We start from the raw sequence: 27,806 nt of genomic DNA, 5'->3' as shown, positions 1-27,806 counted from the left end.
GAAGAGAAGAGAAGAGAAGAGAAGAGAAGAGAAGAGAAGAGAAGAGAAGAGAAGAGAAGAGAAGAGAGAAGAGGGAAAAGAAAAAATTTGATTGGAAAAAAAAAGTCACATGCAACCCCATGCTGTTTTAGGAATATGAAACCGATAAATGCATTTTAATGATAGTGGTCCCTTCATATGAGCTTCTTTTAAAAAGTGGAAACAAACCAGGTATCTGCTTTCTAGTTAATCACTGTTGGCTATTCCATAGAGGTGTGTCTGGAACAGGGAGGGGGCTCTGCTTCCCTTTGGGCATAATTAGTCAGTGCACTAACAATTATGTACATTCAAACTTGATTATTTTAAATATGATCTTCAGCTGTACTGTAAATAGAGTACTGCATTGTAGTCTCCATATGTTTATTATTTCCTATAATATTTAAGAATTGCCTAAACATATACAAAATGTACAGTTACTAAAACAGCTAATTATTTCTTTCTCCCCCTATGAAAGGAAGGGGCTTTGCTGTTCTTACATGGCTAGAACCATAATAAACAATGTATTTGCAATTATAACATAAGTATTACAATGTTATTAGTAATAATCTTGAAGCCTTGTTTTTTGAAGTCCATTTTATTTTAATCAGTATATTGCACTAATTATTTTAGGTATTTTCATTATATGAAATCTACCATGTGTCAGATGATTTAATCTATTTAAGTGTTGATCTGCTAGCAGAACTTGTACATTTTACAGTAACTCAAAATTAGTAAGGAGAACAGTTCACTGGTGTTTAGTTTTATATTGAGGTGCTCAGGTTGGAATAAAGTGATGTAAAAAGCAACACTGAGTTTTCTCTGTCTTTGACATAAAGTATACACCATAATATGCATGATATATAAGCTGCAGCTTTTGTATTTCCTTCCCAGTCTAAGGAATGGTTTTCACGGGAGTCTTTGTAGCACTGTTTGCTGTTCTAGGTCATTGGAATGTTTTTATGTCAGCCTGTGATACTCGCTCCCATTGAGAAACATTACCATAACAGTGATGCTGTCGCTGGAACCCCCTTCTATTGCAGCACTTACAAGTTCACAGCCAATGTACTCAGCTGCACCTTTGTAGAAATTCTTAATACATAGTTCTTTCTCACTTTCCTGCTTACTGTCTATAGTGGGTAAGCTGCTATTTTCTTCTGTGCTGCAAGGGTCATAAGGGGTCACTTTTGGAGAAAATGTACCCTGATGAGTGTAAGCTTCAGCATATATTGAGTCAGATAACCCTTTCGTCCCATCTGCAGTTGACATAATGTCTTCATTTTCAGGCTGGTACTGGAACAGCACTCGGATGTTACTGTCTGGTGGGGAAAGAAGGCCTATAGGTGGCCAGGGTTTGCTTTTAGGGCGAGGAACATGGGTTTCTTTATATGCATGAAACAAGGTGATTACCAGTGCAGTGACTTCCTTCTTGTCCAAAACTTGCCAAAGTCCATTCGTGGCTAAGATGAGAAACTGACATAGATCATCTATAGGGACAGAGATTGTTTGCGGTGCTGGAATAATGGACTTTTTTAGTCTGAGGTTTCCATGGAATCCAAGACCCCTGGTGGTTTTGATGTGCCCATCCAGGAGGCCATAGGGGTCATCTGAACTGATCACTGCTTCGCTGTAAAGGACTCTTCTTCTTTCTTTGGTGTTTCGTGTACTGTGTTCCTTGGTCAGGCAAAACCCTTTTCCATTTCTGCATAAGACTGCTTGCACGTTTCCTAAACAAGTGTTTTGTTGTTTAAGAGAAAGAGATCAAAAGATTAATCATCAGTTCATATTAACATATGCAACTTACTAATTCTGTTTCAATGCTAAACACAAAGTATGACATGTAAATATTTCTAGAATATGTAAGCTCAACACTGTACAGATAGGATTTTTAACTGGGAAACGACCTAATTCAAATCTCAGTGTTAACCAGTAGACTTTAAAACACTTAACTAAAAAAAAACAAAAAAAAACAAAAAAACAAAAACTACAGGTCATGAAAAATAATTACTAAATTAAATTTTTATGAAACTGTTTCAAAGAATGGTTTTTACTGTTTCTTAACATCTATTCAGCAATTTTTTTAAATATTCAGATAAAGGGGTTTTTTAATGTTTAAATTATGTGTATGTGCACATGAGGAGGATGGGTGTCTGTAGAGTCCAGAAGAGAGCATTGGATTCCCTAGAGCAGAAGTTAGTTTGCCATGAGCCACCCAAATGGATGCTGGGAACTGAACTCTAACTCTCTAGGGGAGCACCAAGTATTCCTAAACACTGAAACATCTTCCCAGCACCAAGTAATTAACAAACAACAACAACAACAACAACAAAATCTTTGGTGGGCTTTTGAGAGGTAACCCAGCAATAACAAGCAATAATGTGGTCTTCTAGCAGAGGACCTGAATTCAATTACTAGCATCATGTAGGTTAGCACACAATTCCCCTTGGCCTCTGTACTTGTGTGCACAGGACCACATACACATAAAAATTAGAAATCCTTAAAGGACAAAACACTTGGGGGCTGATAAGAAAATTAGGTAAAGGCAGCTGCTACCAGGCCTGCTAATCTTGAGTTCCATTCTTGGGTCCTATATGGTGAAAAGAATTATCTCCTAGGAGTTGTCCTCTGACCTTCATATACAGGTATATGCACACACAATCAATCAATAAATAATAATGGATGAATAAATGAACAAAGTATGTGTGTATATATATGTATATATATTATATTTTACTGGTGAAAATTAAAACTCAAATGTATTTAGGATATGGATGATAAAATTCCACTGTTAAGTGTCCATCCTAGATTTCTGTAATGTGCAATTAAACAGTAAGTTCTATAAAAATTCATATTGGGGAAATAAGCAGCCACGTTAAACTCGACAGTTATTAACTGAAGTCTTCAGTAAGAGATGGCAGTATGGTATGATCATAGTTGAGATAAACCTGGGATATTTGCAACATTTTGCTTCATTAATGTCCTGAAGTCTAAATCTGGTCCAGACAGATTAAAAGATGCTGTTAGAAGGGGTTTGGATTTTTTGTTTTGTTTTCCCCAAGATTTTAGAATTATCATATGTTTAAGAACAAGCAGTGGTTTTTTGTACAGCATTGTGATTCACAACATATCTCAGGTGGCATTGGTATCTGAATACTCTGCCCCTGAAAATTAAAATTCCTACTTTAATATACCAGCTCTAAAAGCAAAATTTGGTGGGGGCAGTGAGATGGTTCAGTGTGAAGAGACACTTGATGACCTGTTTGAGCTAGACCCCATATGGTGGAAGGAGAGAACCTGATCCCCAAAGCTGCCCTTGACTTCAACATGCATGCTGTGGCATACATGCACGTGTACCACACACTTTAAAATAAGAATATTCTGTCAGGTGGGGGTGGTGTGCCAGCACTCAAGAAGCAGAGACCTGTGAGTTCCAGGACAGTCAGGCTACACACAGTGAACCCCTGTCTACAATCAAAGAATATTTAGGCCTCTGACAGTGCTATACTTGGAATCAGAATTTTGTTGCTAATGTGTTCAATTCTGTTTCTTCAACTTTTAACTTATTTTTGTCTTTCTTTTTGTAGTCTCCCCTCCCCCAGCCTGAAACCTGCTTGCTCAGGGGTGGAGCTTCCCGCTCAATTGTTCTGCCACGCCCACTGCTGGAACCTGCCGCTTTGCTGTTTGTAGCCATACACCCTGCTACTGGACCTCAAGATTATTTGGCGGGAATCGGGCCCCTCCCCCTTCTACTATTGAGTGCCGCAATAGTAAAAATTGAACCTTGAGCAGAGACCTTTGTCTTGGTTCCTTCCTTATCTCGCGCAGCCCATCCCCTCTTCTCTTCCAGGTTTCCAAAATGCCTTTCCAGGCTAGAACCCAAACCTGTGATCTGCTGGCCAGACACAACATTTGGTGAACCAACGCAAGACTGAGAAATGGCAAAGGATTTTTGGAAGAGGCACTGCTGGTTTGGAGCTCCATAGAAGAAGAAAATAATTAAAGGATAAAGGAAATTCATACCGGAGAAGGTTGGTATGGGCTAAGCTGAAACAGCGTTAAACCCGAGAGCTAATTCACTTAGGTTCAGCAGTGAAGCTTAAGAGGAGCTGGGAACTATAACAGGTGGTAGGCCGTGGCTCTCCGAAGCTACATTTTTAGGTGTGAGAAAAGAAAGGGTTTATTAAAAGGAAATTAATAATCAGGCGGATTGCATCATGAGGGAGGAAAATGTCCCAAAAAGCAGAGAGAAATTTCAGGAGTGCCATGCTTTGTTCTCTCTGGGCCTTATAGCAGAAGTAGTACTGTGTCCCCTTTTGTGTCTTGTCTAATGTCTGGTGCACCAATCTGTTCTCGTGTTCAATTCATGTATGTTCGTGTCCAGTCTGTATGAATGAATGTTCTATGTTTTATGTTGGATAATAAAGATGGTATAAAAAACTTTATCTGCAAAGCTGAGAGCTGCCACGTGCTTCAGCCAGGAATCAGACACATGGCAGGAGGGCCCCTGCTAGAAAAACTGTTTGTTTTAGGAGAAAAGGGCAAATGCACAGCCTCTTAGTTTCGGTGTAAAAAAGCTGATAAATGGTTCGTGACTAATGTGTTTGACAAATGGTAAAGTGCCTTTTATTCTATGATTGTAGCTACAAAAATTAATATTCTCTGAATGGTCTAAATGTAACTGCTTCATTTGGTTCCTTTTTATTGATAATGTGCTCTGCATGTTTTCACATTCAGCTCATAAGTTGTTGGTTAAGATTAATAATTGTTACATTGCTACAGATGGTTAGTGTTAAATTTGATAACTCAAGTTTAGAGTCCTTCTGACACGTGGCATAAGGCAGGCCCAGAGGCTGGGTCTCTAAAGATATTTCTAGTTTAGATAATAATTAATGTGGTTCCTATCCTAAATAGTAAAATTTAAGATAAGATTTAAAGCAATGCCTCTTTATTAAAGCATTAAAGCTTGCTTTAATAGGTATTCATAGGTATTAACTGGCAGCCAAACTTCATAATATGATAGTAATGCTTCTAATATTGATTTTAAAGATGATAAATTGTTTTAAACTTGGGTTTTGCTTTCCTAAGGTTGTAGATATTATCCTAACGTTACACAAGAAACTTAAAAATTATGGTTAAGACTGCCATTGTTACATTGACTGCAGCTTGCAGTTTGATTGCAAATTTAAGATTTTCTACTCACCCATATATTATTAATTAAGATAATTATAAGAGTAATCATCTTTTGAAAGCGCAATTACAGCTCACTTCATACAAACCTGTGATCTGCTGGCCAGACACAACATTTTTTTTTGATTAATTTTGAAATAGAGTTTCAATATGTAGCCCAGGCTGACCTAAACTTGAGATCTTCCTGTTTCTGCCTCATTTCAGAAAAACTCTTTGTTTAGCAAATAAGAATCTAGGCTTAAAAGGCTGAAGTCTGTCCAACTGGTATGATTTGACAGAAAGCCTAACCTGGTGTGAGATAAACTGTAGTCTTGCCTCATTAACATAATAGAATGAATGCTAGTTGAGGTCCGGGGTTGGTTGCAAAATGTGACCCTGTGCTATGCAAATTATGCTCCTGCAGTCTGCACAAATTTCTATTTTCATTCTTCTTTTATCCTAACTTGTGGATCTTTTACTTTGATCTGTAACAGGTAAGTCAGTAATTATTAAGTGGGGAGGTTTGGTTTGGTTTGGTTTGGCTTTGAGATAAGCTTCATTTAGCCTGAGCTGGCCTTGAACTCTTTGTGTAGCTCAGAGTGTCTTGAAATTCCAAGTCCTCCTGTTAGCAGGTACCATCATGCCCTGTTTATGGGTCTTATGCATTCTAGGTAGACATTCTGCAAACTGAGCAATTGTCACCAGCAAAGTGGCACATTGGCATTTAATGTGGCAACTGGATAAACTATTAGAATGTAGTTCAGCACCTTTCTTAAAATAGCGAAAGTGTATGTATGTGTAAGTAGTGCTACTATAGGTTTAAAACTATGTGGGGGAAGTAGTTCAACTTTCTAATATTCCATGTGACAGCTTGAATTCACATACTAGCTTAAGCAGGAAGATGGTAAGCAAGCACTTTGGCTTTATATACTTCTGTAATATGGCAGATACATGTGACTATTCTGGTTTTTAAAAGGAGTAGTAACTTGGTAGTATAAGGCAGGTGGGTTGCAAGAGTGAGGCCACTGTGTCCAGAAAACCAAGGGGGCAGTAATAGTCACTGTGGATCAGGGTCTAGCCCATCTCACCAAACACGATCCTAGGCAATGTACTGTTAGGTCTCCACATGTTGATGAGTTGATGCAGAAAAAACAAAGTTCTTAAGTCAGAAGATGATAATGGGCTGGAGAGATGGATCACTGGTTAAGAACACTTAGTGACCTGTCAGGTGGTTCACAACTGCCAATAACTCCAGCTCCGGGGGATCCAATGTGCTCTCTTCAAACTCCCCAGGTACCTGCACATATGTTACATTCACAAAAACACATAAGAATAAATTCTTTGTAACTTCTAGCTTCTTGTCTTTAGTGACTGACTAAATCTCAGAAAATGGGGGGGGGGACTTCTAAAAGTGAGAGAAAGGGGGAAGAACGGAAAGATGAGAAAGGAAGAAAATTTGACATGGTGGCTAGTATCTGTAACCTCAATGCTCAGAATGAGGCAGAAGGATTGCCACAAGTTGGAGGTCAGGCTGGGTTAGAGTGAGATCCTGTCTCCAAAAGGAAGAAAAGATGGCTTGCCAGTATGGAGTTTATAATATCCAAAATGTTGAGATGCTCAGAATGAGGCAGAAGGATTGGAGGACAAGTTGGGAGGACAGCCTGGATTAGAGTGAAAAAGAAAGAAAAGATGGCTTGCCAGTAGAAAGAGAACTAACCCTGAAAGTAGTCTGGTCTCCACACATGCACCATGATCTTTGTGAGTTCAGGTCATCTGCATTTAGAAAAATATTTCCTTCAAAGAAGGAAAAATAGAAGAATGAAACAAAGCACAGATTAAAGGAGCATTCGTAGGCTGCTGGTGGGTTCCAATAGACTAACACAAATGATGTGAGTGATCTTAGAGAGGATCCTTAAAGAGAGAAATAGATCCATCACAGTCAAATGGCTTAAAATCTAAGAAAGAGAAAATCTTTCAAGCAGCCACAAGGAGGAGCCACATTCTGAAGAGAGGAACAAGAGAGGTTGAGACAGGGATGCCTGCCAGGCCAAACAAGGAAACAGATTCCAACAACTGAGAAAAATCTGCCAGTCTGTAATTCCACACCAAATGATTATTTCCTTCAAAACCAAGAGTCAAATAATATCTTAAAAATTCATCACTAGCCTTGTATGGGTGGTGTATTCCTTTTTCCGAGCCCTTAGGAGACTGAAGCAAGTGGATCTCAGTGAGCTTGAAGCCAGTCTGGATTACAGAGTTACAGGTCAGTCGGGGATACATAATAGAGACCCTGTCTCAAAGAAAGGAAGAAAGAGAGAGAGAGAAAGAGAGAGAGAGAGAGAGAGAGAGAGAGAGAGAGAGAGAGAGAGAGAGAGAAGAAAAACACCAGAAAATCCACATCATAGAAACCAAGGAATTTTCTAGGCAAGAAACAAACCAAATGAATAGGTCAGCACAAAGGAATTAAGAACAAAAGGAGTATGAGTTCCTAAAAGATACAACCTCTTTTCTTACTGAAAAACATAAAAGACTTAGGAAATACAAAACTATGAATATAAAAATACATATATAAATATCATTTACACAGAAACATTGTAATCAAAATAATGACTGAGACAGGTGTAGCCTTACACACCTATAATCTGGACCAATTTCCTTTATGAACAGTGATGCAAAAATACTCAGTAAAATACTCTCAAACTAAATCTAAGAACACAGCAAAACATCATGCACCATGATCAAGTAGGTTTCATCTCAGGGATGTAGAGATGGTTCAATATACAAAAATTCATTAACGTAAGCCACCATATAAGCAAACTAGGAAAAAAATCACATGATCATCTATTAGATGCCGAAAAGGCCAAGATATGGATCTAGCTCAATGTCCATCAGTAGGTGAGTAGATCAAACAGAAACAACAGAGATTTATTCAACTACAAAGAACAAAGTGATATCACTGCAGGAAAACAGATGGAACTGGACACCACCATGCTAAGAGAAATATGACACACTCTAAAAGACAATATTGTATGGGTTTTTACTCCTATGTAGAATTTAGAGTGGTACAGGGGACATCAAAGTAAAAAAACTGACTATTCAAGGATTGGAAAAGTATAAAATCAAGGAGGCAGGGAGAGAAAAGAAAGCAATAGAGGAGATGAAAATGATAAGCTCATATTGTGTGTTATATAAAAATGCAGCCCCAGGCCAGCCTGGTCTACAGCATGAGTTCCAGGACAGCCTACATAGAGAAACCCTGTCTTGGAAAAAAAAAAAAAATGCAACTGCAAAGTAAATTAAAAAAAAAAAAAAAAGCAGATCTTTAGATTACCAATTATCTGCATTGTTAACCAAAACAAGCCTAAACACCATTTTTAGAGTATACCTTTTCTTTTTCTTTTCATTAAAACAATTTTTTCATCCAACATAATCTAATCATGGTTTCCTCTCCCCCAAGTCCTCCCAGACCCTCCCTACATCTTCATCCTCCCAACTCCTATCTCTGTCTCTGTCTATCTGTATATCTGTCCCTATCTCTCCGGGAAAAAAAAAAATATATATATACCAAATTTTAAAAAAATCTACTGAGTCTAGAGTGAAGGATCAGCAGTAAAGAGCACTTGTTGTCTTGCAAAGAACTTCAGTTCAGTTTTCTAGCACCCACATCTGTAAGTCCAGTTCCCAGAGGTTGCTGTTTTCTCCTGACTCCACAGGTAGTAGACATAATGTGCATGCACACATGCAAGCAAACACTCATCCAAGTTAAAGAAACACACAAATACACCTATTTGTGTATGAATATCTCTATATCATGTTGAGTAAGTACACAGTTTTTAACAATAAACACCATAGACTTATTATGATTTAAAAAAATAAATAAGGGGTTGGGGATTTAGCTCAGAGGTAGAGCACTTGCCTAGCAAGCGCAAGGCCCTGGGTTCGGTCCTCAGCTCTGGAAAAAAAAAAAAGATAAAAAATAAATAAAGCAATACATAGAACGCCCTGGCACAGAGCAGAGCATGCGCTTACGTTACATGTGTTTATGTTGCTGTGATGAAATACATGACAGAAGCAACTTAAGGGAGGAGAGATGGTTCAGGAGTTGTAAGTCCATCATGGCAGGAAAGGCAGGATGACAGACTAGATGTGTGGCAGTGGGAGTGTGCAGTAAATGCTTGTACATGCCACTGAGCAGAGCAGAGAGAGCCTAGGCCCAAAGCAGTCATCCCCAACCCTCCCACCTCCTCCAGCTGTGTCTCATAGCCTAAGGTTTTACAACCACCCGAAACAGCGTTACCATGTAGAGATAAAGTGTTCAAACCCATGAGCCTACAGGGGAGATTTAATATGCCAAAATAGGAATGCAGTGTAGTGGCTCATACCTTAAACACACACTTAGGAGGCAAAGACAGTAGGTTGTATGAGTTCTAGGTCAGTCTGATCCACATACCTATGTCCAAGCCAGCCAAAGCTACATAATGAGACGCTGTCTCAAAAACAAACAAACAAAACGCCAGCACGGCCAGCATCTTAGTTAGGGTTTCTATGGTGAAGAGACACCATGACCAAGGCAACTCTTATAAAGGACAGCATTTAATTGGAGCTGGCTTACAGTTTCAGGGGTTCAGTTCATTATCATCATGGCAGGAAGCATGGCAGCCTGCAGATAGACATGGTTTAGGAGGAGATGAGAGGTCTACATTTTGATCTGAAGACAGAAAGAAAGAGACTGTTTCAGCAGCATTCAATTAAGCCTGGGAGCCCTCAAAGCCTGCCTAAAGAGTGACACACTCCCTCCAACAAGGCCTCCTCATAGTGCCATTTCCCATAGCCCAAGCATATCCAAACTGCCACAGGCAGTAAATTCAATTAAATACTTACATTCTTGGCACTAGGCTGAGAAATTCAACCCTCTAAAATAGAAGTATACAGCAAGGATTCTGAGGTTTAATAAGTTATTTCAAGTGGTTAAGATACATTTCTAAAACATGCAGATGAAAGCTACAAGCAATCTAAAAAGTAGGACTTTCCCCAGCCTGTCTGTCTACTGTACACTTATATAGGTTCTCCACAGCTTGGGACTGCTCAACAAAGGAAAAGACTAAGCCAATATAAGTGGGTACCAAAATGATGTGATAGTTTGCTGCATTTTGGTTCTGACAAATTCCTTAAAACTTTTGGTCACCAAGTTTCTAACATTTGTATGCTATTCAAATTAATACACAGCACATGACATGGTAAGTATTAAAGAATCTTTCAAAGGGTTTTTTAATTCTTATTTTTGTATATATGTATGTGTTCTCTTTGATCACGTATGCCACATGCTGTACACAGGTGCCCATGAAGAGGGCATCAAATCTGGAGCTGAAGTCAGAGGTGGTTGTGAGCTGCCTGACATGGGTGCTCAGAACTGAACTCAGGTCCTCTGCAAGAGCAGCAAAAGCTTTTGATATCTGGATCATATCCACATTTCCAAAGGAATCTTTTTTAAAAAATTTTTTTTAATGTCAGCACTTGGGAGGCCAAGACTAGCATATCTCTGTGTGTTCCTGGTCATCGCAGAAATATCACGAATTTGAAGTCTGCTTAGGCTGTGTAAAAAACCTGCCTTAACCCGTTGTTTTGTTTTGCTTTGTTTTGTTTTTTGAATGCCAAATAAACAGACCAAAACCAAACTTTTTTAGGAGATGGACATGGTGGTACACACATTTAATCTAGCATTCAAGAGACAGAAGCAGGTGGATCTGTTTGCATTTGAGGCCAACCTCAAATATATAGTGAGTTCCAAGACAGTCAAAGGTACACAGAGAGACTTCTCTACAGCGTAAGGAGTTAGAGGTCATCCTGGGCTACAAGAAGACCCTGTCTCAAAAACAAAAACAAACAGAAAACAAAGAAGAGAGCCATAAATGAGCAGCCGTGGAACGATAATCTTAGGACCCTAGGTAAGAAATTAAGAGTGTGAACCTTGTGTGATGACCAGCATAGTAAAATATAACTTGTTATATTGGCTACGTATATCTATCTACCTTATGGCACAAGACATCTGCCAAGGATATGACTTATGAAGCAATCACTCAACTGTGGAGGCTCCAAATGTCTTGTGGTAGGGCTCCCTGCTGCCACCTTCCCCTTCCCATTTTCTTTGTGTGCCTTCAGAACTACCCAGTAACGCTGCCTGATGTGTAAGCGTGCCGAACTTTTCTCAGCATGACTAAACCCAATTCCTTGACTATTATCAGGAACTGATAAAGAAGTTTAGATTGTTCCCGGGAAAGCACTTTAAAAAACGGATCCCACAAGATGACCTTCTAATTCAGTCACGGCTGCTGCACTACAATGACTTCTGAGGTGAGCGCAGCCGGTTGTAAATCTCTTCCGTAAATGCACAGGACAGGATCGGGCTGTCACTTGGCGTTTCTTCTTGAATCAGCCAGGCCCACCCGCAGATCTCGCCAGCGGGCTGAACCTGGAGAGCCCAGTCTCTCACATCAGTCCTTTCGCTGAGCCTGCGCTAAACGTGCTGGATGGACGTTTGCCACACGGGCGCGCCCCGGAGCACAAGAGCTGCGCGGCCTTGGGCGCCCTGACAAGCCACGCCAGGATCTGTTTGGATCTTTCGTGCTCCAACTCAGGCTTCAACTCGAACTCGTCATTCTCCTGCCTCAGCCTTCTGAGAGCTGGGCTCTCAGGCCTGCGTCAACACCCCAGGTCTAACCGGAAGTCAGGGACGCACCCAGACAAGACCCAGTCTCAAAGTCGCTAGATCTCTAGGCTGTGGGAAGGCGGACGCCGAGCCAAGGCCTCAATTCCAGCCTGACTCCACCCCCTCTACCCCACCCCAGCCACAGCTGCGCGTGCGCAGGCGCGCCACGTGATGCCATTCCCCGGGGCCGGGCGCTGCGTCTACGGAGAAGGGCGGGCCGGAGTGTCACGTGATGGTGTCCGGCCAGCCAATGGATACGCGTAACGCAGAATTTCGAATGTGGCGGCGGTAGCTGCGGAGCGCGGCGGAGCGGGAGGTTGCATCTGCTCGTCCGGACCTGAGTGGCCGAGGTACGGAGCGGTACGGGCGGCGGGACTGGAGGTATCTCTCCGACCGGACGACGCGTTCCGCTCGCGAAAGCGAGCACCCCGAAATCGACAGGGCTTTTGCTCAATCAAAGTAGCAAAAACTTTTTAGATAGGGGCCGGAGGAAGGGGTGTTCTCGCCGACTTGCACTGTCTAGCACGCACAAGGCCCGATTTCCATCCCACTGTGCTCGCGCACGCGAACAAACTGTAATTAACTTTAACTCTATCAGTTATTCATTCTGTGTGTCACTCAGATGTCTCCGGTGCAAACTTTTAAAACTTGATGGTGACCCACCCATTCTTATAAGAAGTCGTTGCATTTATTCTGTTGAACTCCCCTCTCCAATCTATCGTATATACACATTGGTAAAAATAAAGGGTTAGATAAGATATACAGTACCAATTTAAGGCTTCATTATGCGTGGAGGAAAATACGTCCTGGTGAGAATACTCAAGAAGAGATTCAAGAAAACACTTAACTAAAAGGAGATGAATCAAGATAGTTCTTGTGGTGACAATTATATGCACACATTGTGGTTGGCAACAGTTTACAATTTTGAGACCAGGAAGTTTATTTTGCTTGAAGCACGCTACTGTTATTAACATGAATACATGTTTTCTCAGCCCCAAAATTACTAGAGAAAAGCTGCCAAACAGAAACCCAGATATACATATAAATTGCTTCTGAACTAATACTGTAATCCTAAACACTAAAGGTTGGCTATAAACATTGTAAGAAAAGTAAGTCTGCTTATGGCTCATACATTTGTGGTCCCAGCTACTCAGGAGGCTGAGGTAGGAAGGACATGAGAGCTCTTAAGTTCAAAACCAGACTGGGTAACAGCAATATCCTGTCCCAAAATAATAAGTTCCCATAGAGCCTAGAATGTTGTACGCCTCCAATGAATATTTACTATAAGATGAATAATTGATACTTTCTGGAGTTATTTAATACTTTCCTATGAAATAGTAGAAGATAAGGTTATAGCAAAAGCATGAATGACATTTTATGGGATTTTTTTTCTTATGATGGCTTGATTCTAACATCTTTTTTCTTCTTGTTTTGTTTTAGATGAATTTCACTATGTAGCCCAAGCATAAATCTATGACCCACCTGCCTTAGCCTTTTTAGTAGCTTGGATTATTCTACAACACCTGACTTAATATTTCTAAGCAGAAAATCAAAATATTGCTTTTTTTGAAGTAAGTTTACAATTTAGTCTTTTGTAATCCCTTCTTGATGAACAGCCTATGTTTCTTAAATTTTATGTTTAAAAAATATCTGAGAAGTGTTCATTGGTTTTTTTTTTTTTTGTTTTGTTTTTAATTCAAAGACAAAGATGGCTAAGGAAAGGTGTCAGAAAAGGTCCTTTCAAGATACCCTTGAAGACATTAAGAATCGAATGAAAGAAAAAAGGAATAAAAATTTGGCGGGGATTGGGAAACGCAAGTCCTTTATTGTTGCACCGGGCCAAGTACCCAGTAAGAGAATTTTGTGTTGTCTTCTTCCAGCATTCTTACTTTGAAAGTGTGGCATTTGTGTGTGTTGTGTGTGTTTCTTTGTGTGTGGAGCACAGTGGGGTGTTGCTGTAGTAGAAGTTCTGGAGTCCTGCTATTAATCTCTGCCCTGTTCCCCTGCAAAGGGTCTCTCACTGAACAAGGAACTATTGTGGCAGCCAGTCAAGCCCCAGAGATCCTCCTGTCTCCACACACCTTTAACACCTTACCTTCCCTCCGTCCTGCCACAGCAGATAGAGTCACCAGTGTGCAGGACCACACCTGGCTCTTTAGGGGATTTGACCTGTGGGCCTCATTGGTTTCTTAGCAAGCACTCCTAGCCATTGAGAGATATCTCTAGCCTCTGCTTCACCTTCTAGGTTGAGGCTTACTAACTGAAAATTTTATCTTATAGCTAACACTGCTACACTACTGAGATATTACCAAGATAACAACAGGTTGTTAGTCTTGGCTTTGGAAAATGAGAAATCCAAAGTGAGAGAAGCACAGGATGTCATCCTGCAACTGAGAAAAGAATGCTACTACCTTACTTGTCAGCTGTATGCATTGAAAGAGAAGCTAACTTCCCGACAAAGTGAAGAAACTACTCAGGTATATTCAGTACAAAACTTTTCTGTGTAGTTTTGCCATATGCAGTTCAGCTTTATATAGATTTAGATATGGAAAATATTCTTAAGTATTCTTCGGAGAGTCACTTTTTAAAAAAATACTTCATTATATCCATTTACTCTGTGTGTGTGTCTGTGTGTAGTTCAGAGGATAACATTAGGTGTTATATAGAAATAAGTAACATACATATATGTGCCCTCACATATAATGTGTATATTGACGTTATCGAAGACAGTTGTCTTTCTAGAAGGTGCTATTTCTTCCTGAGTGTCATGTATACCTGCGATTTTGTGATGCCAGAACTCAATATGCTAACTCAGAAAGACCCAAGTTATGGGTCAACCTGAACTGCACAATGAGACCTCATCTCTAGAAGAGATTTTTGAAGCCTACATATGATTTCATGACTTTTCTCTAAGATTTCAATTACTTTTTAAAGATTGTTTTCCTTCAACACTTAATCTTTTTTCCTCCTTTTTCAGTTAGTACAGTGTAAACCTAATGGTTTCTGAATCTCCCCCATGGTTTTCCAGTTTTTAAACAATTCCTTTTTAATTGTGTGTGTGTGTGTGTGTGTGTGTGTGTGTGTGTGTGTGTGTGAGTGGTGTGAATATATGTATGTGAGTATGTGCAAGTATATGTATGTGAGTGTGTGTGCACATGGAAGCCAGAGACATTGGATCCTCATCGGAGTGGAGTTACAGGCATTTTGAGCCACTTGAAATAGGTGCTGGAAACCAGACTTGGGTTCTCCCAAAGAGCTGTTCACACTCTTAACTGCTGAGCCATACATACCTCCAGCCCCTACTTCGCAGAGTTTTTGCTGAAATTAGAAGAACCAGTGTTCAGTGACTACTTAATGACATAAGCCTCAAAACAGTAGGGGGAAAAATTCTATTATTCTCGCGCCTTCGATGCCATCTATTGATGACTTTCCGTTAAGTGTATTGTTACTAGTTAGTTGCTGATATGTACTTAGCATTTAATATCAGGTGCTTTGCTTGTTTCTCTGTCACACATGCATGTGATCACTTGTGAGCCATCCTGTACCTGTACTTCAGTGCGCAAGGTTGGTTTTTCAGTAGTAGAGAGCTTAGCGTTGTTTCTTTGTTTGTTTCTGACAAGATCTCAATATGTCGACCAGGCTGGTCTCAAGCTCACTGTGTAGACCAGACTGGCCCCAAAGTCTTCCTGCCTCAGCCATCTAAGTGCTGCCATGCGCAGGTTGAGATATTTTAGTGTAAGGTTTTCTTGGGCTGAGTCTGTAGCTCAGAAGTGGAATACTTGTTTAGAATGTACAAGGTCCTGAGTTCATTCGTCCTCAGCACTGCAAAAGTAATTGTGGAAGAAAAGTGAAGATTTGGAGCCAAAGACATCATTGGGTTTGCCGCCGGTTGATACAATCCTGATGAGCTGAGTCCAGTCATTGGGACTCGCCGTGCTGGAAAGAGAACTGACCCTCTCCCCCCACCAAAAGAAGCTGTCCTCTGATCTCTATGCATGCTTCCTCGTGCCTCCCCCCAAATAAGTAAATAATGTTTTAAAAATGTATACACAAAGAAGAGAAGTTTTAAAAGCATGTTTCTTTTGTACTACCATTTTCTAGTAGTTCCTATGTTTTATAGTAAATCTTTATATTTTATATGTGATATATTTATATTATAGTTAAGAGGTGTAGTGTCTGTAGAAACTCTGGCCTTCAAGGTGAAACCACTCTTGGTCAGGTTTTCATCTGTTTGGTTTTTTTTTTTTTTTCTTTGTTTCTCCCTCACAACAGAACTTCAAAAAGAAAAATGGGGAAATTAAAAAAAGGGGACCAAGCATGGTGTTCATAGCTTTAATACCTGCGCTGGAGAAACAGGCATTCAGATCTCTGTAAGGGCCCACCCCAGCCTGGTCTACATAGGGAGTTTAATTTTAGGCTGGCCAGGTCTGTATAGTAAAACCCTATCTCATTTAAACCATGTGCTCTGTTGCTGTGTCAAGATCACCAAAACTTGTGTGCTGCCATTTGGCTTGCCCTTGTTTCTTAACCTTGTAGAGATATTCAGTCTCTCTTCTTAAAAGTATTGATCCATTAATTTTCTTGCCACCAGATGTGCCCTGCATTCTCTTTCTACATTCCTGCTGTTAGAAGACTAACAGGTCTTCTGTGTTGTCAGCTTTTTTATGCTGTGCACTTCGGCCTTTCTCCCTGTTTGGTTGGCTGTTATTGAAGCATGGTCTCTCTTTGTCGCCTGGGCAAGCCCAGAACTCGGTCTGAAGCCCAGCTAGCCTTACACTGATTTTCTTCCTGCCTCAGCAGCAGAGTGCTAAGATTAAGCTGTGCCCAGTTCTTCCTCCATAACTGCTACACATCTCAGTGAAGTAGCCTGCTCACTCTAACCATCACCCCATCCACATTCAATCCTTGCACGTGGTTGGACTCCTCTTTTCCTAGTATTCTCGTCTACTCAATGTTGAGAATGATGGAACCCTTGGCAGAAACTCCTTGGCAGCTCGCTTAACTATGAATAAGCCACAGACCCCTCGGGTTCTACATGTTTTATTAGTGGAGCCATCCCACAGGCTTTACCACTAGAACCCCAGCTCCAGACCTACCCAGTCTCCTATCTTCATTTGCTACGATGATCTCTTAACCCTTTCCACTCAGGGTCCCTTTTGAGTCATGCTTCATATGGGCCAGAGTGATCTTTTCAAAGCTGATCATTTTACTGCCTTACTTAGTATTTAAATGAGTTTCCATCACACTTAGACTAACCTTCCTATTAGGCCCCTTTGCTAGCTGGCTAGTAGGTGCACACCTCCCGCTGTTCTCAGTTTCTGTGTTTTAGTCACATTGGCCTATGTTCTTATCAGGACTTGTCCTGATTCACAACTTCTGCGTTTGCTGTTTTCCCTGCTTTCTCTTCCTCCTGCTCGTCCAACAGCTGACTAGTTCTTCTACTTTAGGTCAGCATCCCTGTGTCATAGAGCGCTCGACTTTAGTTGCTCTCAATTCGTTCTTGTGTTGCCTTCATAGCACTTTTCACTGTGTAAAACTCAGACGTGTCTTTTTTTTTCATTGGGAGGAGAGGCACAAGTGCCTCAGTGTGCATGTGAACGTCAGAAGACACTTCTGGGTGTTGTTTCCTTCCACGCTGGGTTCCACAGATCCAACTCGTCACGAGGCTTGCATGTCAGCTGACTTTACCTGTGACCTACCCTGCAAAATCGTTTTTTAAATTTTCTCTTTATACACTAAAATGTAAGCTTTAAGAGGCAGAGTGTGTGTGGTGTTTCAGCTGTTGGAATCCTAGTTCCTGAAACTACATGGCAGTGCTGTAGACTGTCAGCAAATGTATTTGTTCATTCAACAATACATTAATAATGCAGAGTGCATATGCATACCTCATAGCAGTACATACTTGTGTTTTTGTTTTAATATATTAACAGAACTGGAAAGGACGTCCCTCAGACGTGGTCTCCAGCATTGACAATACGACCAGGGACTTGTCAGGGAAGTCCTTACAGTGAGTGCCAAGTTCATTATTGTTTCTATAACACTGATCCATTTGTTAAAGGAAATTGACATTATTTGTGTCCACAGTTTGAGGCTTTTCCTACTGGGAGTATAAGTAAGAGAATTTGATACTCAAATACTATTGTATATAGAAAATTAGAGCTGTCTTTTTCTTTTGTTTAGTTGCTTTAATGACTAAGAGTTAGAAACTTTCTTTTAACTGTTTTCTTTCAGTCTAGTTTTTATGTGTGTCATATTTTCATTTTAGGAAGGAGTCATTATTAAAAAGGATATTTTTCCAGTTCTAAACACTGTCCAATTTAGCAGGAAGAAAATAAAGCAAAACACCTCTCATTAATTAGTTCTGTTTTTCCAGATTCACATGCTGATCTCTTCTCTTTGATTGTATAGATTTTATGTTCTTTCTTTTGGTTTGTTTTTGCTTTTTTGGTTTTTCGAGACAGGGTTTCTCTGTGTAGCCCTGGCTGTCCTGGAACTCACTTTGTTAACCAGGCTGGCATCGAACTCAGAAATCCACCTGCCTCTGCCTCCTGAGTGCTGGGATAAAAGGCGTGCGCCACCACTGCCCGGCTTTTACTTTTTTTTTTTTTTTTTTAATGTTCTTTCATGAACTGTGGAGGCTTAATTATATGTATATGAAAATATCCATCTCTTTTGATCAAACATTTTTTTTCAAGCAATGTATTTTGATCTTTTACCCCTCCCCAAACTCCTAGATCCTCTCTGCCCAACCAACATTATGGTCATTCTCTCAAGAGAGAGGGAAAAAAAAAGAAAACAAGAAACACAAAAATGAAAATCAGAACAAACAGGCAAAAGACCAATTAAAAAAAATAACCAAAACAAAAATAAAAAATAGACTGAGTCTGTTCTGTGCTTGCCACCACTCCCGGGTGTGGAGCCTGCGCTGGAGTGTAGTTAATTAATATACCTAGAGAAACTTGATTGGAGAAAACTTATTTTTCTCTTTGCCAGTATGAAATATCCAGCCTTTAATTAGACCACTTAGTGAGTTTGACTAACAAGTATAGCTATAGATCCAAAACTTTAGATAAAATACAGAACATCAAACTGAGTTGTAATCCCAGTGTTTAAGAGACTGATACAGGACATTCAAAGATAGCCTGGGCTACATGGCTAAACCTTGACTTGAAACCAAAAAACTTGGAAAGCTACAGCATATGGCTTCATTCTTCGTAGACCTCAGCCTTGGTGGTGCTGCCACGGAGCTGGGGTTGCCCACATGCTGTGCACGTCGCAGGGTGTGTGGCCCCTTGGCCTGTACCACTGTGCCAGGAGCCACTCCCTCCTGAGCTGTTAGGACAGACAGTGTTTCCAGATCTTGGCAGATAGTCCCAAGAGTGAGTGCCATAGACAGTTGTTGTTAGCCCTGTTAAAATCTCTTTCTTACAGAAGAAGCCATAGTACCATTTCTAGCCCCACAGGTCACTATGAAGCTTTAGTCCTTTTCAAACTGTTGGTTTTAAGATCTGACTAATGAAGTTAGATGAAACAAGGTAATCAGATTTTTATTAGATTTCAAGATAATTAGTACCCTCTACTTTATTACCAAACCTATATTTTAATTTTTATAACATAAAGTGTAAATTTTTTACAAAGAATAAAATTACAAATTATCAGTTACAGGTTTTAAGTGGAAGAAAACTTGGTTCATGAAGCAAAAATGAGTGGAAGTTTTGAAGAAAATAAAGGAGAAGCAGCTCTAGTTGACAACATTAAAGCATATACCACATGAGAGCCCCACTAGGGACGCCGGGTTCTGAAGGACTGAGTGACTGTTCCTACTGTGATGGGAGATTGGATTATGTCACGTTTTCAGAACAAACTATCTACCTTGATTTGTTTCTTTCAGTGAGAGTTAATACTAGTTGAGAAAGAAAAAGTATATCAGGCCTCATGTAAGCAACATCAGTGTGTGGGGATTTGGACTAGAATTTTGAAATGATACAGTAGCAAACTTATAGCCTGGGAAAATTTCAAATTTCTTTTGACATAATTGCTGATATTTTTGTTTTTCATTGTTATTCTTTAAGGCAAATTGCTGTTGAAGAAACTGATTGTCCTTACCAAACCACAGGTACGTCAGGTAGAAAATCTAAAAATATTGATCATTGTGGACAAGCAACCTAATTTCATTTCATTTTCTATCTTTTTATCATTTTTTGTTTTGTTTTTCGAGACAGGGTTCCTCTGTATAGCTCTGGCTCACTTTGTAGACCAGGCTGGCCTTGAACTCAGAAATCCACCTGTCTCTGCCTCCCAGAGTGCTGGGATAAAAGGTGTGCGCCACCACACCCAGCTTCTTTTTATCTTTTAAGTCTATTTGTCTGTTATTCTGTTCAAAGTAACTTTATCTTACGTAGACTGATATAAGGCATAGGTCACCGGCAATCGCAGCACTCAGGAGGGTGAGTGTCTTAGTTACTGTCCCCATGATGAAATGCCATGACCAAAAGCAATCCAGTAAAGGTTTTGTTGTTGTGTCCCACTCGTAGTTCCATATAGTTCATAAATTCAGGAACTCAAACATGGCAGGAACCTAGAGGTCAGAGATACTGGAGGAATGATGCTTACTAGCTTGCTCCTCATAGCTTGCTCAGCCTGCTTTCTTAAAGAACCCAGGACCACCAGCCCCAGCATGACACCACTCACAATGGACTGGGTCCTTCCACATCAATCACTAATTAAGAAAACACCCCACACTCTCACCTTCCCTGGATCTTACGGAGGCGTTTTTTTAGTTGTAGCTTCCTCCTCTCAGAAGCTTGTGTCAAACTGACATAAAGCTAGCTAGCACAGGGCAACAGTAGGCTTAAGAGTTCTAGGCCTTCTGAGTACACAGTTGAGACCCTGTCGTGAAAAACAAACAACACCAGCACATCGATTGATTGTACCCAGTCTACAAGAAGAAATTGTGGTTGTATCTGTAGCTGTAACCAACTGCTTCCTGCTGAAGCATTTTACATAAATTGACTTAGTTAACCCTGTTGTAGTCTAGAAATATAATCTACTTTCTGTAGCCTCAGGGAAAATAAGACATCTGACCAGAAGGAATGGAGAGGATACCACTTTGTACTAAGTGGTACACAGCATGGATGAAATTTGAATAAGCTAAGTCAGATGAAAACCCTGCTGTTCCTATAAATACAGATTATATTTATCTGAAAGGCCTAATTAGCAATTATTCAAATCTTAGTCACTTTGAAAAACTAATTTAGCTTCTGTATATTTTCCTACTTCAGACTTTTGAAGTTTTCCTCTGTGTTCACAGATTAAACAGAAAGGCTTTTTCTTTAAACCTTGGAACAAGAAGCACATAAAAACCCCTCTTAAAATGTATACTTAATGAGTATATATTTGCTTATGTTGGGGGTATTGTTTTGTTCTTTTGAGACAGGGTCTCACTATGTACATCTGACAATGAACTCAAAAGTGATCCTCGGCCTTCTAAATGTTGGTATTAAAGGCTGGCACCAGACTTAAATTCTTGTTTTATTTTGACACAGTGTCTCATTCTGTGGCCCAGGCAGTCCTAGAGCTGTGTAGCACAAGCTGGACCTCACTTGAGCTGCATCTGTCTTCCAAGTATGAGCTACACACATCTGGGCTTTTCATTCCAACAGTATTTTTAAGTGCTGATGTAAGCTGTCTGTTGTTCAATGAGGAGTAAATAGGTGTTGAGCTGTCCAGGTCTTTATTTGTGTATAGGAAGTACAGAGAAACTATTGAATAACTGCTGCAACTTTGAATTCTAATATTCTTGGAATGCAGATTTCTGAAGCATAACACTGTTTTTCTCATTTGTTTTTTAAATGGTCAGAACCAAGTCCTGCTGTTACTCCAGAGACACAGGGTTGCGATTTTGATTCAGGTAAAGTTGAGTCTACTGATGAAGTCTTACCCAGAACTATATCTATCCGTCGCCATTTAAGGAAAGATTTTAGTAATATAAGCCACTCCACGACTTTGGAGGATTGTAAAGCCAGTCCAAGAGTGGCACAGTCTCTGGAAGTTAAAGGAAGTAGATGTAGAGAAGTAACCGTAACCCTGCACAGACTTGAAAATGTTTGTCTGTGGAACAAAGACCAAATTAGCTTATGTTCTAGACTGATTAACCCAGCAAAGATTACTGAAACAGAAGTCATTTTATCATCTAAACCTGAACAAATAGAAAGCAAGCATAAACGTGCACGAAAAAGAAGAGCAGAGCAAAGAAGAACCAAGCAGAGATGCAAATCAAAATCCTCATTGAGGAGTAAGGGGAACAAAAACAAAGATAAGCAGGGTTTACCCCCTACTACACTGGATGGAGGTATTGGTTCCTGTGATGCTTACGATTTTAATCTAAAAGGGACGGTCCACCCCACCCCTTTCCGACAAAAAATGAACAATGGCTGCAACAAAGAAACGGATAGCAGCAACTCAGAAGTGAGTGACCTCGAATGCAGTACCTCTGAGGATGAGTCTGATGACCTCTACCTGCCTCCCTCCAAGCGCTTGCGAGACTACAGAGAGTCAGAGAGAGCAGTTACCAGGCCTCGGTCTAAAAGAGGACTTCAGTACCCAGATGGGAAAGAGAGGAAGGAGGTGCTGCCATCTACAGCTCCTACTGGTAAGCAGTGTGCTTTTTTGCCTGTGTTTCCAATGTTTCTGCTAAATGGTTGCCCTGATGCGGATGTAATCTTAGATACTGTACCTACCATCTGTTACTCTGGAGGAGGTTAGAGACTTCCCATCTGTCTCTCTGTAGGGGAAGTTACAGCCTGATTAAATAGTAGGAGGCGGAAAATGGAAATGCGGCTGTGTTGTTGAAGTAGTTCAAACAAACATGAATCTTACAGGAGTATTACTTCCCACAAACTGGATTCTTATCAACTAAGGAGACTTCTGAGTAGTGTGACAAGGTTGCTGTGGTTGGTTTGAATTAAAAAAAACCTTTACACTCATGAAAAAATTTTTAAAAAAAACCTCATTTTAATAGACATATATTTAATTTAATAGGAAGCATAACTTGTTTTTCTAGTTGTTGGTGAGCTTATGAGAGCAAAGAGTTCTTGTCTCATCTGTGCTGAAAACTTTGGCTGAGAAACTCTTCCTTTTCTATTATCAAAGTGGATCAGTGTTAGTCATCAGCCCGCACCTACTCACAAAGACTCTGGGAGTTGGGATTCCTGTGGCAATAGCCCCGTGCTATCAGGTCCTATCATCTCCAAAATGTTGTCCCATTGAAACAGCTCAGTCAGCCTGCTCAGTTTGTTTAACCCAGATATTAAAACTTGAACAGTGAAACTTTCCTAGCGGAACAGCTGAGCAGTGAAGCTTGCAAGATTCCGTTTTTAAACAATATATCATGAGTATTCTTTCCACTTTCCGTAGCTGTTTCTCTTTTCCTTAATAAATCTGTTTGCTCTACCTTAGGTAAAGATAGTCTGATGATAGAGTTGAACCAAATCGGCAAACTTGATAACTATTGACGTTGAGTAACACAGGCTTTCAGTGAATTACTGTTATTTTTTTGTGTTCTTTTGAAAATAAGAAGTTTTGAAAAGAACAAAATAAACACTGGAGTAGTTTGACCCCAGACTTCTAGCATGACCAGAAAACAACCATCTGGTTCTATCCTATCTCTTGAATTAGAATTTGTTAGAACTTTGCCTGTGGTTATAAATACTTAAATTTGTGAAGCTTTATTCTAGAATACAGCAGCTGGTCTAATCCTGATGTTTGGAGGTGCTCTATGCAATTAATATTGGAATTGAATATATTGATGGGGTTAAGAGGACAGACTGAAACCTAGATATTCTGTAGACTGTGGCTGCGTAGCTTCAAGTCATCTCACAGTTATAATTTAGTTTATCAAGGTTATCAGGGATAGAGGAACCTGGCTGGATGGTTATTGTGGGAGAGCTACCTAGATCTCAGAGATGGAAGGAACTTGATGTTTATGGTGGGAGAGACATCTGAATCTTGTTAACTAGCACCAATAGGAACACATTTTATCCTGGTCTTCACGGACTGATTGAGAGTTCTTGTGTGTTTAATGGAATGAATTGAAGGACCTTTGTGGTCAGTGCGCCTTCAACAGTGTTACAAACTTTGGTGTTGAATGAGACTGGTGCCTTAATGATTCTAAGTATTAAAGTGACTAAAATGCAGTGTCCCGCCTTAAACCAACTCATAGCATTTAAGCTTTTGGGGAAGAATGCTGAGTTTTAGTAAAACATTCTGTTGTAGCTAGCACTTCTTTTTGCCTGTCATAGTTTCTACATTATCTGGATTGAAAGGAAGAAAAGGCAATAAAAAGATTTTTAATCACTGATTATGAAGTGCCAGATATGTTTTGTGTTTACAATAGGTAACTTAGCACAGTTTTATTTCTGTGGTTTTTATCCACTGGTCCATATTCAATAAATACTGTATCATAGGTATCCCACCTGAGACTCAAGAGTCACCTCGTTGTAGCCTAAAGGATGTCACCAATATCCTGCAGTGTCCTAGAGTGAAGATCAGGAAGCCTTCTCTGCCTCCAAAGCGGCGTGAAGACAGCCCAGCAGTGGCTCTGACTAAACGCAGGTGTAGCACCATCAAAAGCTATAAAGAGCCAACACTCGCTTCGTGAGTATTGTTGTGTGGACTCAGCTGTGATGACTCTCGCGGGAGAACTGAAGACATGAGTGTATCATACTTGAGCCTAAGACTGGCATAATGTTAGCATAATCCTGTGCTGACTTCAAACTCGTATATTTGTAGTCATGTAATCTCAATGTCTCCCTCCCTCCCTCACTCTCTTTTCTCTCTCTTTACTTACAGAAAGCTAAGAAGAGGGGACCCTTTCACGGACTTGTGTTTCTTGAATTCTCCTATTTTCAAGCAGAAAAGGGGTATGAGATGTCCTAAAAGAAGAACCAAGCAAACACAGTAACTCATTTGATTAGCTACTGTTTAAGGTGATCCTTCTTTTTTACCTAATAAAATATTATTAGACAGTGCACAATGGGCAGAACCTCTACCAGGCTCTGATCAGGAGGGTCTCTTGGACATATACTTTGTATGGACTATTATATTACCAACATCTAAAACTTCTCCAGCATCCTTATTTTTTCCTTAAGCAGGAGAATTGCAGAGTACAAAACTTGCATCGTAGAAAACTTACATAGGATGTAGATCTTTCATAAATCCTTACCATCACAGTAAGACATAAGTGGGTGAGGATCCCTTCTGTCATTGATTCTTTCTGTAAACTGTGTATCGAATGGTGATTAAGAGAATTAATGAATTGGGTTCTGGAACAAGGTAACTGTTGTGAACTGTGAGTACTATGCTATTGCTCAGCAGAATAATAGCACTGTCGTGGACCTCAGGCTAGCCCTTTGTGTGGTCAGTCTACAGTGTAAATAAAGGTGTGAATAAAGGGGCTTCTGGCTTTGATATGTGAACAAAATAAAAGTATCCAGTTCAGAACATTGAATCTTTATGTGTGTATGTATGTCTTCAAACTTAAATCGTTGTAACTGGTCCATTGTTAAAGGTGAAGCCTATGGTGACCGCATTGTGTTTTCCTTTTGCTCTTAATGGTCAGTTACTCTTGATTATCTTCCTTTCTGGCCTTTACCACTCCCAACTTAGCTGGAACCTCTTCTGTCTTCCCTGGTTCCCCTTTTCTTCCCATTAGATTTGTCCTGTCAAGTTTTCCCAACTGAAGCCTCCAGGGCCAACATCAAGGCATTTCAATTTTCATTAAATCGGAAGAACGTTTGTCTCCTATGGGCAAGGCCCAGGGATAGATAAATACCACTCAAACAGGAGATTTTAAGCTATCAGAAGGGCCTTCTGGTGGTCATCTCAGATTTTACCCACAACTGCATGGCTTCCTACATTTACCATCAAACTGAAAGTGTGGCTCTGTCACTCACGTGCACCCCTCTCGCCCATCACAGCCTTACATTTTTAGCCACTGTTTACAGCTCTGAGGATTGGACCCACAACTCTGTGTGTGGTAGGAGTAGTCACAGCAATCCTCAGCCACTCCATTTATCATTTTCTAATGTCATGGTATCTTGAAAGTATCCATTTTAGCTAAATATAAATGCAGTTAAAAGTCTAGTTTCAGCCCAGTTAGCTGCATGTAGCGGTGATTACCATAGTACAGCCTACATAGAGAAAGGCCCTATCTGTTTTGGACAAGCTAAATTTACTTTTTCTGTAGTTAACATAAAGTAGAAAATATTTGGATTAAATTTTGCTACTTGGCTTGCAGAACCTCAGATATTTATTTTCTCCCCTTTTGTCAAAAAAGCTTTCCAAAGGCTGATATGTTGCATACATGTAATTTCAGCAATATAGAGGCTGAGTCAGGTACTACGGATCTCAAAAACCAAACAAACAAAAATCCACTTCCTGCTATAGACATTTAAATGGCTACTTCGTAGGTCAGCATGTCTAGTGTCATGGTGACGCTCACTCACTCCATGCCAGTCACTTATCTTAAAGCTGGTATTAGGCCTTTAGTCTTCTTCATCTTTCTTTATTCTTGCTGTAGTGTTTACTCATGGGCTATTAAGGGGTTTGTGTCAACATTTTTATGAAACATGTATTTTTATAAAATATGTATTGTATTATTTATGTTTATAATTGACTTAAGAGTTTGAGACTTCCCTGGTTGATAGATATAGTTATTTCTGTGGTTGTATAATATGATATAAATAAACCAGACTTAATGACCTCTTTTGAGACATAGTCAGTTGCCGCTTACTTTTTACAGTTACAGTTAAAAGTTACAGCTGCAGTTACTATTCGGTAGTTCCCCAGGGCCTGGTGTAAAGGCAGGCTCCGCAGCAGGCTGCTTCATGATGTCCAGCCAGATCCTCCAGCATTGGACAGGCTTACCTGTTGATCTCTTAGCTCAGTTCCCTGGTGGTCTGTCCCTTCTCTAGGAACAGTCTTAAAAGCTGGCATTTAACTGTTCTAGTTTGTTACAACATATAAGGTATTAAGAGAAACAATTCTACAAGGAGATCCATGCAACAAGCAAATGGAGAGAATTAAATTTTATTCCAGCTTTATACTTCTAGAAAAGATGGAGAGCTATGGCTTAAAGGAGGATTCATTAGGTGTGCTACAGCCACATGACAGCACTCAGTTGTCTTGGCATCAATCCTCTTCAGTAATTGATCGATAAGGAGTATCTGCCAGAGATATAGAGCAGTAGAGCATCTGCGAGACCCTGACTACTGTACCAAAAACGTAAAACTAACATGGAGATGAATACACGTAATTTATAAATAAACTGAGACCTAGAGAAGAGTGGGAGACAGTAAGCAAGGGGACCTAAGCCAGCGAGTAATAGCACTTGCCACCAAAACTCATGACAGGACATGTAGTGGAAGCAGAGAACCAACTACACACACACACACACACACACACACAAGCATGCACAATGAATAAGTTCATAAAAATAGGATCTCTCTCTTTTTTTTTAAACTATAAATGTATAGGGTGAAGTTAGCTCGTGTGTAAGAGGACATCAACATGTCTCCCCCCACCCTGTGCCCTCATCCATTCCTTACTTGGGAGAGTCTCAACTAAGCATACATGTAGTTTGAACATGGGTTGACATTACCATCTGCACCTCTCTCCCTTCCTGTCACTGATGAGAATGATCCCACGGTTTCGAGTATGAGATGGTTCATGCGCCTTTTCTACCTGTGGTCTCAGAAGCCTGCCTTTCACACAATTGTTTTTGATACTACAAAAGGCTTAAAGGGCAAAGCCCTGCTTCTAGCTCAGGAAATCATCGAACATCATAACTACTACTGGGTCCTCTCACCCAGGTTATTATTGAGATGTTATTGCTTGAGAGAGAGTTTTGAGGATGGTAGCA

The 27,806-nt window shown here is 40.2% G+C and overlaps 1 protein-coding gene and 1 pseudogene across 3 annotated transcripts; one reads left to right on the top strand and one right to left on the bottom strand.

The window, feature by feature from the left end:
* Positions 1 to 76: 76 nt before the first annotated feature.
* Gm31532 lies at positions 77 to 11,293 on the bottom strand (annotated as a pseudogene).
* Positions 10,117 to 26,662, top strand: Sgo1 (shugoshin 1). 3 transcript variants are annotated; one of them, XM_011246642.3, is made up of 9 exons: positions 12,020 to 12,268; positions 13,328 to 13,458; positions 13,590 to 13,737; positions 14,168 to 14,364; positions 17,818 to 17,894; positions 19,960 to 20,003; positions 21,747 to 22,538; positions 24,352 to 24,541; positions 24,737 to 26,662. In XM_011246642.3, exons 3-9 carry the CDS (start codon positions 13,596 to 13,598, stop codon positions 24,846 to 24,848), a joined length of 1,554 nt encoding a protein of 517 aa, XP_011244944.1. In that variant the 5' UTR covers positions 12,020 to 12,268; positions 13,328 to 13,458; positions 13,590 to 13,595; the 3' UTR covers positions 24,849 to 26,662. The 3 variants fall into 3 exon arrangements, with proteins under 3 accessions (XP_017173147.1, XP_011244944.1, NP_082508.1); NM_028232.2 differs by having other exon boundaries at positions 12,133 to 12,237; positions 24,737 to 26,661; XM_017317658.2 differs by lacking the exon at positions 24,352 to 24,541 and having other exon boundaries at positions 10,117 to 12,237; positions 21,747 to 21,797.
* Positions 26,663 to 27,806: the final 1,144 nt, after the last annotated feature.

The sequence above is a fragment of the Mus musculus genome, chromosome 17, assembly GCF_000001635.26.
Source record: "Mus musculus strain C57BL/6J chromosome 17, GRCm38.p6 C57BL/6J".
Taxonomy (NCBI): Eukaryota; Metazoa; Chordata; class Mammalia; order Rodentia; family Muridae; genus Mus; species Mus musculus.
This window is presented reverse-complemented; position numbering and strand designations above follow the sequence as displayed.